General features: G+C 41.0%; 3 protein-coding genes across 4 annotated transcripts in view; all 3 read left to right on the top strand.

Annotated features, from left to right (window-relative positions):
• Positions 1-18,143, top strand: part of LOC141780402 (FAD-dependent oxidoreductase domain-containing protein 2-like) — a 102,331-nt gene that overhangs the window by 9,906 nt on the left and 74,282 nt on the right. The gene's annotated exons all lie outside the window — the stretch shown is intronic.
• On the top strand, positions 1,598-7,644 carry ankrd54 (ankyrin repeat domain 54). Its single transcript, XM_074655620.1, has 8 exons — positions 1,598-2,295; positions 3,855-3,902; positions 4,001-4,099; positions 4,332-4,403; positions 4,650-4,697; positions 5,770-5,894; positions 6,013-6,120; positions 6,312-7,644. The coding sequence occupies exons 1-8, from the start codon at positions 1,887-1,889 to the stop codon at positions 6,384-6,386; spliced, it is 984 nt and encodes a 327-aa protein (XP_074511721.1). The 5' UTR covers positions 1,598-1,886; the 3' UTR covers positions 6,387-7,644.
• hmgxb4a (HMG box domain containing 4a) lies at positions 8,424-18,049 on the top strand. 2 transcript variants are annotated; one of them, XM_074655573.1, is made up of 13 exons: positions 8,424-8,552; positions 10,788-10,885; positions 11,129-11,265; positions 11,420-11,495; positions 11,594-12,172; positions 12,771-12,974; positions 13,163-13,338; positions 15,198-15,282; positions 15,392-15,456; positions 15,569-15,665; positions 15,791-15,954; positions 17,090-17,212; positions 17,349-18,049. In XM_074655573.1, the coding sequence occupies exons 2-13, from the start codon at positions 10,849-10,851 to the stop codon at positions 17,391-17,393; spliced, it is 1,788 nt and encodes a 595-aa protein (XP_074511674.1). In that variant the 5' UTR covers positions 8,424-8,552; positions 10,788-10,848; the 3' UTR covers positions 17,394-18,049. The 2 variants fall into 2 exon arrangements, with proteins under 2 accessions (XP_074511674.1, XP_074511675.1); XM_074655574.1 differs by lacking the exon at positions 8,424-8,552 and adding an exon at positions 8,643-8,769.

Consider the following 18,143-nt stretch of genomic DNA (forward strand, 5'->3'; position numbering starts at 1 on the left):
ACAAATTAACAGATGATGGCTAGAGAGTGATATTAAACCAAGAATACATTCAACTTGATTAAAAACAACACATGCCATATCACTGGAAAGCCTAGGATGTCCTCTTTACAATACACCAGGGGTAGATAGAGTAGGTCGAAAGAGTAAGAGGATATGCACGAGGATACATGTCAATGGGCTGGGTCTCATGAGGATAAGGTAAACCTGTCTAACCCTGTTATTTGGCAGGTGGCACGTGCTATTTTCATTACCTGGTTGTGACTATTTGATTTTTCAAGGTGCGCCTGCGCAGAGCTATGAGACTGTCTGATTGGCTGCCCGGTTGCGTGGATCCTATTGGACAAGAGTTAATGAACAACACGGAATCTGATTGGCCGTCGCTGCACTGGGCTCTGTTGACTGTACAATGGGTGTGCCTTTTACTACGTTTACTAGTGATGGGAATTCAGGCTCTTTTTAGTGAGCCAGATCATTTGGCTCAGCTCACCAAGAAGAGCCGACTCTTTCGGCTCCCAAACGGCTCTTTATTTTACCACTTCTGCCTTTTATAATTCAACCAAATTTAGCACTGTTTTGACCTATGATTAGTATGTTTGCGCATATATCCCTTAAATTATTCAATTTAATTATACTAAACCTTATAATTTCCAGAATATCGTAATTTCACATGCTGCTTCGTTTCCGACTGTCACTCATCTTGTCTGCTATTCACGCACCGCACTCCTCTCTCTCTTTCTCTCCTCCTCTTCCTCCTGCTCTGTACCTGTAGACCGTCAGTGCGCTGCGCACCGCCGCCCCTCCCTGCTTGATGGTATGATCCTTGTCTGGAATCACCTGATTGGTTGTACAGATGTCATTAACACAACATTCAGTCACAGTCATGATACGTGTCCACAGGGGCGTTTTTTATCGCGAGGGGACGCAACGCTTTCCAACATCGGACGCTTTGTGGGCATGTTGCTAGACACAGGCTGTCCACAGGCTCCGTCATTTCCACGCTCCCCATTCATTGTCTATGTAGGCAGCCGCGCAATGCATTCTGGTAGCGTGGCGGCGCGATTCGAGAAACGGAGCATCACAACGCCCGCTCCTCATTTGCATAGAGTTGAGGTCTAGTCTACTTTATGTAAATCACGGTCGTCCGATGCGACTCGCCGCCTCTCGAAACTCCCGAGAATCTTTTAAAATAAACGTTGTCGATCCAAAATAAAGATAGATTCAGAAACTGCATGGCTTATTTCTCGCCTCAAATGTTCTCAGAAGAAAGTTTCCAAACGAGCCTCCATACTGGTTCCGGTTTGAAAGCTGGGAGCAGCAGCCACGGCGGGAAAGCTTTCGTCCAATCAGGTGGGGACAGCCTGTGTCTAGGACAGTCCACCAAGCATCCGATGTTGGGAAGCGTTGCGTCCCCTCGCGATAAAAAACGCCCCTGTGGACACGTATCATCAGTGCTTGGAGTGCCCGTGGCGCGGAGAAGATCATCCTACCTTGAATTAATTAAAGAAAGAAAAAAAAAAAAAAGTCTCTCGGACGGGAGCCGGCTCTTATTGTTCACTTAAAAGAGCCGGCTCAATGAACCGACTCGTTCGTGACAGACACACCACTAACGTTTACCCGATAATGGAAAGTGAGAAATAGGGGACATTTTGACGCGGCTAAAGGAAGGGTGTCTTTTGCTGTTAAAACACTGCACATTACCCAGGATGGAGAGACTCTAATGGGGGGAGTTTATGAGCTGACGTGCCGTGCTATGGCCCCATGGCGTCGCTGACGGCTCGGTTGCCATATAGTCAAAGTTGAGCGACATTAATGACGGCTTTATGTCCTTCTAGTAGTAGTAGTAAGGGCCGTAGTGTAAACACAGCATCCATATGTCACGGTGAAGCATGGACGGGTGGAGCCCAATCGTTGCAACAGCCTCGGATAACGACCGCTCCAGCTCCGAGGGGGAGTACATGCTGGGGCCGGGACCTGGAGGAGATGAACCCCAGGAGGAGGCGGTGGTGGTGGACGCAGAGCAGCTGGGTGGTAACCTGGACCCGGCTGGAGGCACTACCGCTGCTGCTGTCGGGTTCGGGATGAGCGGAACCGGGGAGGGCAAAGTGGTGCTGGGTCGAGTCGGACAGAGAGACGACAAAGAGCTCAGGTACCTGCACTTGTTGTGGGAGCCCGGACGAGCTGAGCTGGGTGATGGTGGTGTGGCGAGCAAGATGGGTAAGGTGACGGGCAGCAGGGCCAGGAGGCACCACAGAGTGGTCCGGAACCACCTCGGTCCTCTGGGCAAAGATATCTATGGTAAGGGACTGGTACATTCTGTTGTTGTTGTTGTTGTTGTTGTTTCTATCTCAATATCGATAATGTGACAATATTTTAGGTTTGTGAGTGTGGTGATTTCATTTTTATTTATTTATTCGCATATATATAAAACTGCACAAAATAAAAACAAATCTAGTCAATGAAAAAAAAAGAAAAAGAAATGTGTCAGGAGAGCAGGTAGGTACTTTATTAATCCCGAGGGGAAATTTCTGAGTTACAGCAGCAAAAGATAGAACAATCACACAACAAGATTAATAATAGAATAAGAATAAATAAGATAGAAAATAAGCATAAGCAATAATACTCTTAAAAGCTGGTTAGCAAGTGCCAGTACAAATGACCAATTGTGATGCATATATGCTGTATGTGAGGCTTATACAAAGGACCTCCACCTAACCCCAGGAGAAAAAAAAAAACAATAACAAAAAAAGAAGAAAGATCTAAACTAACATAATTTAAAAAAATACAACAAAAGTTAAACAACAACAAGAAGCACACAAAGTGTGCAGAAAAACCTAACCAAACAGTGGAAAACAATCCAATAAAAATAATGAAATACTTACAAAAATGTCATGTTTCATACAATATGAAAGCTATAGGTCCCTTAAAATACATGTCAGTAATTTAGATATAATCAAACAGCTCAAAAGCTGAAGGTAATACAGTTGTGTAATGCAGTGAATACCAGAAGAAAACATTTAAAGTGGCAGTATATTTTTGGCATCATTGGGCAAAAATTCCACAATAACCTTTCAGCATATTGTAATTCAAGTGTTCTGAGAGAAAACTAGACTTCTGCACCTCCTCATGTTTTCAGGCTTTAAACAAGAGAGAGCGTTCCTATTGGCTGTTCATTCAACGGAGACAGCTGTCAATCACTCGCAAACTCTGACCAAACGGTCAAACTAGGTACTAGTGTACTGTTTAGCTGAAAAACGGAGCACACTTTCTCAATTTACAGCTAAACAGTACACTACAAGATGTTTCTGAAAATATTTTATGCTTGAAATAGGCATTACAGTAACAGAATATTAATTCATATTTGATCAATGCTGCCTAGTTTGACTGTTTGATCTGAGTTCATGAGTGATTGACAGCTGCTCAAAGACAGCAAAGCTCCAGATCAGCTCTGATTGGTTGTTTTCCTCCGGTCTGTGAAATCTTACAGATGCCATTAGGAGCACCGGAGGACACAGAGGCACATGATTTTGTTCAGATTACCTGTCTCATGCACTACTGTCAGGATATAGTGACCGTTCTGTATTTACTTCAGCTTTAAGCTATGTCATATTATGATTACTAAAATCACAGCAGCTATCCTGTTTCATCTCTTAATATCATGTCATAACATGATATCCATGCCTAGCGTTACACTCAGTATGCACAGTTGCAATATCAGTGGCTGATCAAGCAGCCCTCTTGAAAGTGTGAAGCCAATGAGTGATGTCTTTGTTTCTTGCTCCTATGTCATGCAATCTGATCCCATTATTCCAGTCATAAAGTAATATTTGCATACTTTGCATGTCTTATCTCCACAGCTGTGAAAAGACTGAGGGAAGCAGCAAACAGCAATGACATCGACACAGGTATGAACATTTAGGTGATGCAGTAAAACGCCTTGCGAGTGGTGTGAGGGAAAGATGATTAAAGGCTGTGTTTTGCTAACACAGATGTGTTCTTCCAGTTCGAAAGCTCCTGCAAGACGACATAGACCCCTGTGCTGCAGATGACAAGGGAAGGACAGCGCTTCATTTCTCTTCCTGCAATGGCAATGAGAGCATTGGTAGGTTGGTGATAAACTTGTCGTGACAGTTTATCACGTATGATGCAGCAGGGTGGTTGCCATTTGAAGAGCAGTTTGTTAACCATACTGCAAGTGATTATGATACTCATTTATGTTTTTGTTTTTTTTACACGTGCCTTTGTTGTACACTACATTTCCGAATCAGTAACAGTTCAATTTAAATTTCAACAGTTAAACGTCCTTTTTCAAATGTTCTTTTTTATGTCTGCAGTGCAATTGTTGCTGAGCCACGGCGCTGACCCCAACCAGCGAGATAGTCTGGGAAATACCCCCCTCCATCTGGGTAAGAGAGAACAATCACCGTGGCTTGTAAAACCTATAGCTCTGTGGTCAGTAATGCATATGACTGTGGTTTCACTCTGACTCACAACTAGGCTCACACCTGCTAAAGTGAAGATATACTGTATACTGCAGAATGACATAAAGCAAAGTTTGAGGGATGTTTTAGGCATTCAACAAGTGTTTTGAAACCCTTTTATTCTTGTATTTTGTGTTGCAACCGGGCCCATTTTAACCTGTGTTTCTGCAGCGGCCTGTACCAACCATGTGCCTGTAATCACCACATTGCTGAGAGGAGGTGAGACCAATGTAGAGGTGTTAAATTCTCTGTTTATACATGTTGATCGGTTTCCCATTATGGGAGAACTCTTTGTAAGCTAGCTGAAAATACATCCCACAAGAGCTGCAGTTTTGGAGATGCTCTGACCCAGTCGTATAGCCATCACAATTTGGGCCTCTTCAAAGTTGCTCACATCCTTACGCTTGCCCATTTTTTCTGCTTCCAACACAAAGTTCAAAGTTCAAAATGTTCACTTTCTGTCTAATATATCCCACCCACTGCCAGGTGCCATTGTAACGAGATTATCAATGTTATTCACTTCACCTGTCAGTGGTCTTAATGATATGGCTGATCGGTGTGTATATATGTGTATATATATATATATATAGGGCTGCCAATTGATTCAAATATTTAATCGCAAATTAATCACACATTTTTCTATCTATTCAAAACATGGGGGTGGGCAAATATGCTGCTTTATGTATATATTTATCATTGGAAATGAATTAACAACACAATCAATGACAGATATTGTCCAGAAACCCTCACAGGTACTGCATTTAGCATAAACAATATGCTCAAATCATAACATGGCAAACTCAAGCCCAACAGGCAACAACAGCTGTCAGTGTGTTTCTAGTTTCATATGATGCCAGTATCTTCACTCTAGCTTTAAAACTGAGGCCACTACAACCTAAAAATGGCACGTTGCATTAATGCGTAAGTACAAGTAAGTAGTAGTAGTAACAAGTACCACAGGGAACCTTTAAAGTGTGAGTTAGTCTAATTATGATTGAGTTAAATGTAGTTCAGGTGAAGGACTGTAACCACTTAAATGTCCTGTATGTTACACTTTCCCACACATATAGTTTATATAATTCAGAATGTAACCATGGCAATGCAGTTGTGGCAAATAAGCACAAAGATATCTTGACAAATTTTAAGTGATGTTGCTAGATCTATAATAACACTGATCCTTTAATCAGAGTTACTAAACTCTAGTGTGATTATTATTCAATGGAGAATTCATGGAAACTATTTAATACGCATGTGTAACTGAGAGGTTTGTGCTCTTATTGTCTCTGTTAAGGAGCCCGTGTGGACGCCCTCGACCGAGCAGGCAGGACCCCTCTGCATCTAGCACGCTCCAAGCTTAATATTCTGCAGGAGGGAGACTCACGCAGCTTAGAAACCCTGAGAGGGGAAGTCACACAGGTAGAGAATGTGTTAACTTGCCTGGCTTAGGTTTAGGATAAAGCCTGATTGTTTTGCATTCTTAATTTTAAGATAGGTAGTATTGACGAATATTTTTCCATCTGACTTTCCCTTGTAGATCATTCAGATGCTGAGGGAATACCTGAACTTAATGGGCCAGAGTGAAGCTAAAGAGAGGCTGGAGCACATATCAACACAGCTACAGCACACACGCACCAAAGAGCAGGTGAGACCTACATATTAATTGATTGTCAGATGATGATTCTCAGATTTGCATGCATAAAAAAAAAAGATTTATGGTGTAACTAAACTTAAATATGTTTTTTTTAGATTTGCATGTATTGATTATTTCTTATACATTTACATAGATTTCACCAACTCATACATGGTTGTATGCATTTTTGCTTTTCTTTTCAGGTGGATGAGGTGACCGATTTATTGGCCAGTTTTACATCACTCAGTCTACAGAAACAGAATTTGGGGGATAGGTAGAAGAAAAGGTGTATAGAGGGCTGAAGTCTTGCTACTTTTCAAGAAAGCCTCTGCTCCACTAGCCTTGGCCAGACAAGCAAATCCTGAACCATACTGAACCATAAAGCTGGGGTTTTCTGTCCATATGTCCATATGTCCATATCTGTCCAAATATTTGTCTACAGTACTACTCCACAGGACAGTGACATTTGAACTCCTTGTCAAAGATAACACCATGGTTATTTTGTTAGCATTTACAACTCTGATGAAGTTTTGAAAGTGTTCCTGTGGCTAAGACTAATATGCTAACTAGGGAAGCACCGACGACGATATCAGATAACGGGCCGATACTGACTCAAATAGCTGGATATGGTATCAGTGACAATAGGGCTGATCTATTCAATTCAATTCTCTACGTATATACTATATACATTATATAGTGGAATTTTAATTCCTGTTTTAAGTTTTGACCAATTTGTTGCTACATTAAAAAAGGTTTAAAGTTGAATTGCAATTCCTCATTTGAAGATTGTTGCTGGAGTACGATTTATTATTAAATAATAACAATTCAGTAAATTTGTATCTGTGTATTTATTTGTTACATTTTGTTTTACAAAGATAGGCATACAGCTTATTAATTTAACACGGGTGTCAGATTGGTACTCAGTATCGGCCGATACCCAAAGCCCAGGTATCGTTATCGATATCGGGACTGAAATGGTCGGATTGGCGCGTCCCTGATGCTAACAATGCTGACAAAAATATTCTTATCTTTGTTCAAATGAAAAGAGGCTCACATTTGAATGCCCAGTACTGCAGTGTCGTAGATATCCATTTATGGACAGAAAAGAGTATCGCATGTTAGCTTTCAGAAAAAGGATAAAAGGAACCCCTCAGGGAAATAAACATTCAGAACAGGAAGCTAGTGGAACAGAAGCCAACCCAGAAGTGCAGTGGCGTCTTGGCTCTCTATTGTGTGTGTGTGTGTGTGTGTGTGTGTGTGTGTGTGTGTGCGTGTGCGTGTATGTGAGTCACGGCTGTGTCTATGTGCTGATGTTCTCTTTTTGCCTGCCATTATTAGCTAAGTTCTCATGAAATAATTAAACAGCATTTACTGTTGTATTCTTGGTTTTCTTATCAACAGCATCTTTTGTATCTGGTTGCCTTTTCTCTTGTATTGCATGTTATGTTTGTATGTGAACCGTACTGTAAAAAACATGATTTTGCTGTTGTTTGAAATGGATATATGTGATTCAATAAATCAATATGTTTGGCTATATTTGTGAAATATTGTCTTTTATATAAAAAAAAAAGAATGGTCTATCCATATTGGTTTCCGTTGCAATTTAATTTAATACTTATCTCAAGATTCAAGATTCAAGATTCCTTTATTTGTCATTTTTATGCTCCACATATTAAATTTTTTAAAATATTTAATTGAATTATTTATTTTAATACTTATTTCAATATTCAAGATTCAAGATTCCTTTATTTGTCATTTTTATGTTCCACATATTAATTGTTTTAATATTTAATTTAATTATTTAATTTAACACTTATTTCAAGGTTCAAGATTCAAGATTCCTTTATTTGTCATTTTTATGCTCCACATATTTAATTTTTTTAATATTTTATTTAATTATTTAATTTAATACTTATTTCAAGATTCAAGATTCAAGATTCCTTTATTTGTCATTTTTATGCTCCACATAAAAACTAAATTGTGTTTCTTTCATCCACCAACTCAGAAATTTAGTGCAAAACAATTGGTGAAAACTATAAAGTAATTATCTAATAATTAAGAGCACTAATAAATAAGCTAAAAGTACGCTTAAGAAATAGAATAAAATAAATAGTTACAATTTAAAAATTAAAAACATTCAATATTTCAATATGAACATATTCAATGAGGGAAGCCCCTTGTTGTCATTTTGCAGAGCAGGATACAGAGCTTAAGAGAATGCAATGCTAATATGACTACTTTTTCACCCAACGCTGATTGGCTGCGTTACCTAAGCCCCTCCCCATATGTCGACGCTGATTGGCTGCGTTACCTAAGCCCCTCCCCCTACGTTGACGCTGATTGGCTGCGTTACCAAAGCCCCTCCCCCTACGTCGACACGTATTGTTGCCTTGCCGATAATAAAAGATGGCGACCGGACCCGCGTAAATTGGAGATCCGTAGAGGTAGTACAATTTAATAAAATACATCATTCCCTCTCTTCCTGGTGTTTATAAACAACACACGCTATCACCCCCGAAGGAGATGAAAGCATAAGCAGAGTTAAATGCATGTTCTCCTCATTGTTTTATGCACTTGAGGCGACCGCGGCCTAGCTGTGGGTGTGAAGCCTCGGGCTTTCCTGAGTCGCTTTCACCGGCAAGCAGAGGGCATGCTGTAAAGGTTGAGTAACGTTAAGCTAAAGGAGTGAATGAGAGAGGGGGTGTGTTTGTGTATCTTTATGAAAGTAGGCGGGAGTTTGTTTAGCTAGCAGTTTTGTGTACTCTTGTTGTAGGTGCCAGACCACGTCGTTATTGTAATATAACTTTAGTTGGTAAAGAAGAAGCAGCCATTCACTGACCCATCTTTAGAGTGGCGTTGTCTAGGTTACCTGCTCCATCCAGGGATGCTGGGACAGCTCAGTGCAGGACCAAGCACCAATAGATAGATAGATAGATAGATAGTAACTGTATTGATCCTGAGGGAAGTTCAAGTTTCCAGCATCACAGTTCCATAGTGCAAAACATGTTGGTAAAAAGACAGTAAAAAAGTTAGTAGTGCAAAGTACAAAAAAATAGACCAGATATAAAAATACAAGGAGATGAAGAAAACTGTTAAAACTGAATGTAGTGCAGGGTAACAGCTGTGATACACGACTATTAAACAAGTGCAGAAGAGACTGTTAAAAATGAGTGTAGTGCAGGGTAACTCCAGTAGCTTAGTGTAAAGTGCACTGTGTACATTATTATCTGTCCTGCAGATCGTCCACCTTTGTTCCCCCCCCCCCCCCCCCTTCCCTAGAGAGGTGTTGTACAGTTTGATGGCTCGGGGGACAAAGGATTTCCTGAGTCTGTCTGTGGAGCACCTGGGTTGTGGCAACCCAGTAACCTATTTAGGTGTTATTACCTTTGTTGATATCGAGGTAACATTACAAGATGCCATATATGAAGGCATACCTGTACAGGGGGACAGGTTACAAAAGCTTTACCACAGGGAGACTTTTTGGATCCATCGACTGGATGCCTTATAGGTCCCATATTATAAAAAAGTGAGAATTTCATGTTTTTTTTAATTATAAAGCAGGTTTAAGTCCTATATAAATACTGTGAAAGTATCGAAACACTCAATCCACAGGGAAATACACACAGCCCGTATTCAGAAACTCTGCAATTGAAACAAGCTGTCATTATTGTAATATAACTTTAGTTTTTGGTAAAGAAAAGGCATCCATTCACTGAGCACTAACCCATCTTTAAAGTAGCGTTGTCTAGGTTACCTGCTCCACTGATGCTGGGACAGCTCAGTGCAGGACCAAGCACCAATAGTTGTAGCAACCCAGTAACCTTTTTAGGTGTTATTACCTTTTGTTGATGTCCAGGTAACATTACAAGATGCGATATATGTGGGCATACCTGTATATGTCTAAGTTTTCCACTTTGTTATTTTGAAGCGTTAAACTGCTCAGATTCGTTTTTGTTTGTTTGTTTGTTTATTTAGATCCCCATTAGCTTTTGCATAGCAGCAGCTATTCTTCCTGGGGACCACATAGTTTACATGTTGACAATACAAAAATACACATTCACAGTACTCATTATACGCTAACATAACACATCGTAATACACGTCAACTGTAAATAAAACAATAACAACTGACAGAAAGAAAATAGAAAGGCTCCGACTGAATCTATCATGATCTAACAGATGTATATCATCATTTAACATGGAATGACCTTAATACCCTTACACACCCAAGAATACTTATTAATTACTAAAGTTTCTTGTTAAGTAATGCTCTTAGTGTTTTTTTAAAACCATATATATCATTTTGTTGTGTAATATGATTTGGGAGTGAATTCCATTCTTGCATTGCTCTGTATATTGCTGTACTTTGACCTGATTTGGTTTTGGATCTTGGTAAAGTAAAACAACCTGCAGCAGCATGCCTTGTGGAATAATTGTGTGTATCTGTACTAAAGGATAGTTTTTTGTAAAAAATCAATGGAGTCTTTGTTGTTATAACATTCTTAATGAAAACCATCAATGAGTACAGCAATCTATTTCTCACTTCAAACCAAGAGAGACATTTATGCATTTTAAGAACATTTGTTCTCCACCCACAAGAAACAGCTACACGTGTCCAGAATAGATATTAATACCTTAACTTGCATTTGATTTTTTTTTTCTTGGTGTTCACTTAAACAGGTCATTATCCTGCCTTATGTTGTCAGTGACATACTGTGACAAATCAACGTGTTGACAAAGGATGGCTTTCGAGGAGATCAAGAATAAAGGAGGAATGGGTAATGTCTGCCTGTAAACTGCATGTAGTTTTACTTTGTTCTTACTGTACAGGCTTATCAAACATATGCATTTTTTGCAGTCAGAAACAGAATGATAAGTGAAGTGTAACTGATTTGAGTGCTAGTTTACACAAGGAACGTAGAACATTTAAAGAGACGAAGATGTGACAAGATTTTATCAAATCTATACTTTTAAATTAAAGATTATAACACTCATATTATTTATTATTTTATTTATTCTAGATGCAGGAATGGAAGGAGACAGAGGCCTTGTAGCTGGTCGTAGCCAGAGAGAGAAAAGGAGGTCGTACAAGGATCTGTTAAGAGAGGAAGAGGAGATTGCTGCTCAGGTCCGAAAGTCTTCCAAGAAACGACCCAAGGTAAGTTATTTGTCCACATTAACTTGACCTCATGGTTTAATATCACAGAAAGCTTTTAAGATATGCCACTAGTTACTGTGTTATAGCACATTTTAATATTTTGAACCAATTTTTTCTATGAATTGGTAAAAGCATTTGTGTCATTCCAAATCAGGACTCAGAACTGTTCATGCTTGGAGGGGACTCGCACAAAAAGAAGAAGAAACATAGTGATGACTACTATCACAGAGGTGAGAGACTGATGTATTGTAATTATCTTTTAATTTCACAAAGAATGACTTTTCAACTGTATTTACTTTTTTCTTTTCCTTTATTGTCCCTGTACCAGACCATGACGGTTCAGGTCCACCTCCCCACAAGAAAAAGCACAAGTCTGCAGACCGCTCCCCTCTCTCGTCCCCCTCATCCTCCCACCCGACAGACACAGCGATGGGCCTCCTGCAGGCTATCACCTCTCCACTGGCCACAGGTTCAGACCCCAGCCCCCACTTGCACAAGAAACCCTCCTACCCACCCTTCTCCTCGCACTCCTCCAAGGACCGCAAACGCGAGAGCAACAGTGGTGGAAGCAAAGGGAGCCATTCCTTCTCTCACTCACGCCCCGTGTCTTCATCGTCGTCTTCCTCAAAGAAGCACTCCTCTTCCTCAAAGTCGTCTCTATTCCACGGTGGAGCTCCCAAAGAGGAACCCTTGACGTTACGTGAGGCTGACGGGCTGAAGATGAAGCTCATCATGTCGCCAGAGAAGGAGGAAGGAGAGAGCTTCCCGTTCACGCCCCACTCATCCAAAGGAGGTGGAAAGAAAGAGAAGGATAGAGACAGGATGCAGCACTCAAAGTCGCCCAAGAAGAAACTACAACAGAGTCGAGATCCCCTGCCTGTAGTGGGGAAAGAGGTGGAGGTGGAAGGTAAGATAACCCTAAATTATGTTCCAAGTTATGTTATCTTTGTCTTAGTACGGCTGGAATTATGCTTCTCCGGGCTGCACGTAGAGCTGGGAAATATGACGATATATATCGTCGTAAAATTAATTAATTAATTAGTTGATTTAAATAAATTGCAAAAGTGTATAAGGCCTTTGAACATTGTGATAGAAGTATATGATGGTCATCCCCATGCTCTTTTATGTCGTATAAGTTGTTGCAGCAATTTTTGGGTTGATACCATTTGTTACACAGATTTGGTGCTAAATTTGACCAATTTTACCACTCTTTTGAGTGGTAAAATTGGTCAAATTTCTATTAAAAAAAGCAAAACAATGGTGGGGACGGTGGGCAAGTAATGTAATCGGTGAATGCCTGAACACTGTGTAACACCAGTAACATTGACTACCGCGGCAAGCCTACTAATGAGCTGTATTGGCACAGATATTGCTGCTGTAGATATTATTGGTCCAACTGTAGTATCAATGTACCATACCAACTTGAAATATTTACCCCCCCCCCCCTGTTTTGTTTTGTTTGGTTTTGTTTATTAATATTTATTGCTGTGTTCTCTGTTATACAGGCCATTATGGAGGTGGCATGGGAGATGATAGCTCTTCATCTGGGGGTGAACTGGAGGCGGGTGAACTGGTTATAGACGATTCATACACACACCTGACAAAAAAGAAGAAAAAGAGCAAAAAAAGCAAGAAGAAGAAAGACAAAGAAAAAGACAGAGACAAGGATAAAAGTGGGAAGGACAAGAAGCACAGCAAAGGATTTGGAGGTGAGTTTAGTATTTGTTAAATATATAACAAAAGCCGTCTTGGTGCAACTGAGTGGCGTTCTTTTGCTATGTTTGTTTATGTTAACACATTTTTTAATGACATCTGTGAGAAATAATTGCAAAACAATTGATGTGTCAATACAATACTTGTCATTACCATCGATTTATCCTTGTATGACATTCGTCAGACTCATCGCGGGTCCACAGCCACTCCCATCCAACTGTCACTCACAGCGCCGTCGGTCCAATGTATGCCATGGGCACGCCCGTCCCTCCACACCACCATCAAGGCAATGATGGAGTGACAGAGAAGAAGAAGAAGAAAGAGGAGAAAGATCGGGAAAAGCATGAGAAGGGAAAAAAGGTAAGATACTGTTCAGTGATATTTCTTGTTGGGTTGGTTGTTAAAGTTGCAAAACAACTGGAAATTTAGCTTTGAATACCAAAAATCTCAAGCATCGTTGACAAGAAATCAACAACCATGCTGAACCACCTGCAGATACTGCTTCTAGGCCTCACATAAACAGCTGCCTTGTTTTTAGCTAACTAACACGCAAATACAAAAAAAACTGTTGAATCCCCCCTCCAGCCAGTGTCACTTCCTTTTTTTCGGTTCTTTCTCAAATAGAGAAAGGGGTTGTGGTTAATAGTCTGACGTAATTCATTACCATGGCAACCAGATTGCATCAGTAGCTTGGAAAACCGCTATCTATATGCCACTGAATTTGATGAATATACTGTTTATCAGACCACAAATGAGACAAGAATTAGCACACTCACTCTCTTCTTTACCGTCTCCTCCTGGCGTGGCGGCTGTCTGTCTGCTGCTGCACCAAGGAGCTCCACCGCCGCACACCGGCCACAGCGCACCACAGGACAGATAGACATGTTGCAGAGCACTGACGTTTCGGGATGTTTTGGAGATACACTGTCCACTAGCACCAACACCGCCCGCTCCCCGGCGTCCGGACCTGTTGGTGGCCGTGTGCTGGTGGACGAGGCAAACCTCTAAAACATCCAGAAACTACATTTCAGACAGGACAACATGCATAAGATCCGTCCTGCGGTGCGCTGTGGCCGGACACAACATCGGTGTGCAGCATTGGCTGCTTTCCCTTAATTTATCTCCAGCAAGAGGAGACGGTAAAGAAGAGAGCAAGAGAGAGAGACGTCAAAAAATGTTTTTATTTACTTTTGTCAAACTTCATTAAGCAAAATGTCCCCCAACCATGTGCCGTCCTTTTTTTTCTTCTTTTTTTTAACGCCTCCGGGCTACTCCTGGTAACCGTGGTAACCCTGTGTTTCAAGTCACAACGCTATGAATTATGGCTAATTCCCTCAGGCAAAGTCTGCAGAACTGTGGAGTTACAGGAATTGTTCATAAATGGCTCAAAATGTCTGCGAGAGAGCCCTCAAGGACTTGACGATTTGACAGTGGGACAGCCCTATACCCTCACGGACGGTCTGTGTGGACATTGGGATTGGGATTGGGCCAGTGTGTTGTGCTAATTCTGCTGGTCGTGTTATCCACTGCCTTGATTGCACCCGGTCACCACACACACAAGTGCCATTGTGAAAATAAACTACACAGACTACAACGTGTCTCTCTGCAGAGCACCGTCACTTCACAAGACACGGAAAACCTCTGTTGGTCTGGAGGAGCTGCAGCATTTATTTCTGCACCCACGTTCACTAGATATTCTCAGAGCTAAACTAACTCTTCTGCAGTGTGGAGTGAGCGCACGTTCACGTCTAGAGGTGGAGCGAGCTGAGCGAGAACGCGCGCTCTGTCTGAGTGAAGGCGAGCAGGCAGAGGAGGAGAGGCAGCGGCCACACGCGAACGTGCATATGCAAGCGCACGTGTCCCGACCCACTACATTTATGCACGTACAAAGTTACAAACAGTCCCTTTAAAACCATTGTGTGTTGCGGTTAACGGGGCTAGGGTTAGGGCTCTGGGGGGTTGAACCCTAACCCTAGAGACAGGGGGCTCCAGATCCAAATTTTGCCTAGGGCACCAAAAGGGCTAGAGCCGGCCCTGCAGGTGGGTCCCATGCCACTGATTGCACTCCTCAGGTCTGCAGGCCTGGAGAGAGAAAGCACAGACACAGCAGAGGATCCAAACACAGAGGAGCCAAAATACACTGGAGGGGGGCTTTAAATGCTTTTTTCATTGTGTGTCTGTTTCTTGCATTATTAGTTAATTCCTTTGTCCTCTCTTAGCCCAAGAAGAAGAACATCATAACAGCATATCAGGTGTTTTGTAAGGAGTACAGGGTCAACATAAATGCAGAACAGCCAGGACTAGGTGGGTGATATTATGACATATAGTGTAAAGACACTGATTGGCATATTCTCCTTTCAAATATCGCTAAAATACACATTTTAAACTATATGTTTGTATGTTTAACCTGCAGTCTTTGGTGCGCTAAGCAAAAAGTTGGCCGAAGTTTGGAAGGCGATGCCGGAGAAAGACAAATTGGTAAGATTTTGTCCTTATTTGTAATTGATATTGAAAACTCTTTTGAACATCACTGTTGTTCTTGCAGTTGTGGTGCACTTAATGTCCCGTGTTCTCTGTTTGCTCTGTGCAGATTTGGAGGCAGAAAGCTCAGTATCTGCAGCACAAACAGAACAAAGCTGAGGCCACCACAGTCAAACACAAGAGTGTCACTGAGGGCAAAAGCAAAGGTATCGTTGACTCTAACATGAAAGTTTCCAACTGATTGATAAGGAAGTTTTATCATTTCAACTGTTTGTCCTCTCGCTGTCAGTTCTAATAACTGTTGTCTTTAAATTGTGTTTGGTCATGAAAGCTGTAGGAACGGGAACAGGGATGGTGTCACCGAACAGAGCGCCGTGCACTATGTCACTATCCCCAGCACGAATCCCAGATGTTGATCCCATCGATGCAGCAGCTCACCTGCAGCTATTAGGAGAGTCCCTGTCCCTGATTGGGCATCGGCTACAGGAAACAGAGGTACGTTTCCCCATCCGTACATGCACGTATTGTGTTTGCAGTGGATTTAACCTATAACCTCTATACAAACAATTAAACCTGAAGACAGCAGACCAGATAAATAGATTAATAAATATCAAAAACAGACATAGGCTGCGATCGGAAAGTCTTTTTTTCCGTAGGAAAGTTCCTAACGGAATGAAATGACCCGGAAGTAACTCAGTAGCAGCCATGATAAGAGCTGTTCGGATTCCCTAAATGCTAAGGAAATTCCTCGCAATTCCTTGCGACCAGGACATTTAAAGGGACGCCCCATTCTCTTGTTCATGTAAACAAACGATATGCTTATCTTGCATAATATTTTCACACAGTCATATTCTAATGGGATTCATGTTGATAAATATGAGTGGATAGTGACATCCATTTCATTTCACTTTATTTTTAATTATTTATTTCAAACATGTAAAACAAAACAAGAATGACAATTAAAATGAACAGTAAACATATAGCTAACTGTCAATAAACAAAGGAGTAGGAGGAAGTACAGCCTACATATGGTCAATATCAACTCAATATTTTTCATATATTCCTTATTCATTTCAAATCCAACCTTGGGAATGAAGTGATATTTTTCGCCGGCTGTCCACGTTAGGTCCGATAATCCTTTATTACATGTTGATGTGGAGTGTTACAGCAGCAGAAGGAGCTGTAGTTTCAGGTTAGCCGGTCACTGAAAGAGCTATTTTACAACGCATGGGGTGAACATGCGCCTTTTGTTGTTCATCTTCGAAACATTGTAGTTTCACCACGGCAGACCCGCGTCACTAAAATCCGTCGCATCATCATTACAGAGCCTAGTGTTAGTGCAGTCGGATTCTCTTAACACCACGGTTGTCTTTTCCTAAGTCCTTATGAATCCTCCTTCACATCTTTCCTTGACCTCATGACGTTTTCCATCGAGGTCAAGGAAAAGTGGTTAGGAAAAGACATTAGGACGTCATTTTTTGACTTTTCAACCGCAGCCATAATAACAAAAAGAAGCTTTACTTTCCACTTAAGAGAGCACCCCATTTTCTATTTAAAGTACAACGCAGAGCTGTTTCATAACTATGCAGTGGAATAAGTGAGTCACGTGTCTGATGTTTCTTTGTGTTAGGGGATGGTGGCAGTGTCCGGGAGTCTGTCTGTACTTCTGGACTCCATCTTGTGTGCGCTGGGACCGCTGACCTGTCTCACAGCACAGATACCACAGTTAAACGGATGTCCTCGAAACGTCCTGGTAAAGTATTAGCATTTAGAAATGTATGAATTAAATTACTGCGGGTGTTTTCAGATGGACTGCAGTTTTTCTATACATTCAGGTGTTATGCATCTCTATTGCAGTTTTCTAACAAAGCCCTCTCTCTCTTTGTCAGTCGAATACGTTGGACAACATTGCCTACATCATGCCTGGGCTGTGAGTAAAGGATGATAATCAAAGTGGAGTGATTTGGCATCAGAAGTCAGCAGATTTGACGGGATTGGTCCTTCACAGGAGTGACCCTTGGACTTTAATTTAAGCCACTTGCTTGGCATCCGAAAATTTGGCTATTTCTAGCGTCAACATGTTTTTAAAGTGTATTTTTTTAAAAACCTTGCTCTCTTAATTTTCTAATTGTTATATTTTTAAATGAAACATTTTACTGAACACGGGGATCTTTCTTGGCATGTCAGCGTAGTTTTAATGTTACTGTGCAGGGTGTTGTATGAATGAGCATATGTGTGCATTTGTTTAGCTGTGAATAGGGTTTGACTGTTGAGTGTTCTGTACATGTCGACGTATTTGATTATTTTTTACTGAACTGTACAGGAACATGTAAGTCATTTGGTCATCATCAACATAATATATTTGACAGGTGCTTAGTTTTTCTTTTACCATGTAAAAAGTGCTGTCATGCCTTGCTGTTTTATACATTTGATATTTTACTGTGCATACATACAGCATTTAGATTTTGACTACTCTGTAGAAAAGTGATAGAAAAACACCTTTAGGTGCCACCTTGTTTTAATTGGGAGCAAACAAATCATTGTCGGACATTTAATGAAATGGCAACATTAAAACTGTTCCCAAATTCAACTTCTTCTCTTCTTCGTTTTTGAGTGAAATGTCTGGAGGACTTTTGGATTAATTGCCATGAAATTTGGTTCCAAGCTGTTCTCTGAGGCTAATT

Source organism: Sebastes fasciatus, chromosome 13 (genome assembly GCF_043250625.1).
Source record: "Sebastes fasciatus isolate fSebFas1 chromosome 13, fSebFas1.pri, whole genome shotgun sequence".
Lineage (NCBI taxonomy): Eukaryota > Metazoa > Chordata > Actinopteri > Perciformes > Sebastidae > Sebastes > Sebastes fasciatus.

Excerpts from the sequence above, each read along its gene's own strand:
- ankrd54 (XM_074655620.1), top strand. The coding sequence starts at position 1,887 with ATGGACGGGTGGAGCCCAATCGTTGCAACAGCCTCGGATAACGACCGC. Across the intron at positions 3,903-4,000 it reads CAGCAATGACATCGACACAG|TTCGAAAGCTCCTGCAAGAC; the intron begins GTATGAACATTT and ends GTGTTCTTCCAG. Across the intron at positions 4,698-5,769 it reads CACCACATTGCTGAGAGGAG|GAGCCCGTGTGGACGCCCTC; the intron begins GTGAGACCAATG and ends GTCTCTGTTAAG.
- hmgxb4a (XM_074655573.1), top strand. The coding sequence starts at position 10,849 with ATGGCTTTCGAGGAGATCAAGAATAAAGGAGGAATGG. Across the intron at positions 12,173-12,770 it reads GAAAGAGGTGGAGGTGGAAG|GCCATTATGGAGGTGGCATG; the intron begins GTAAGATAACCC and ends TCTGTTATACAG. Across the intron at positions 15,666-15,790 it reads CACTGAGGGCAAAAGCAAAG|CTGTAGGAACGGGAACAGGG; the intron begins GTATCGTTGACT and ends TGGTCATGAAAG.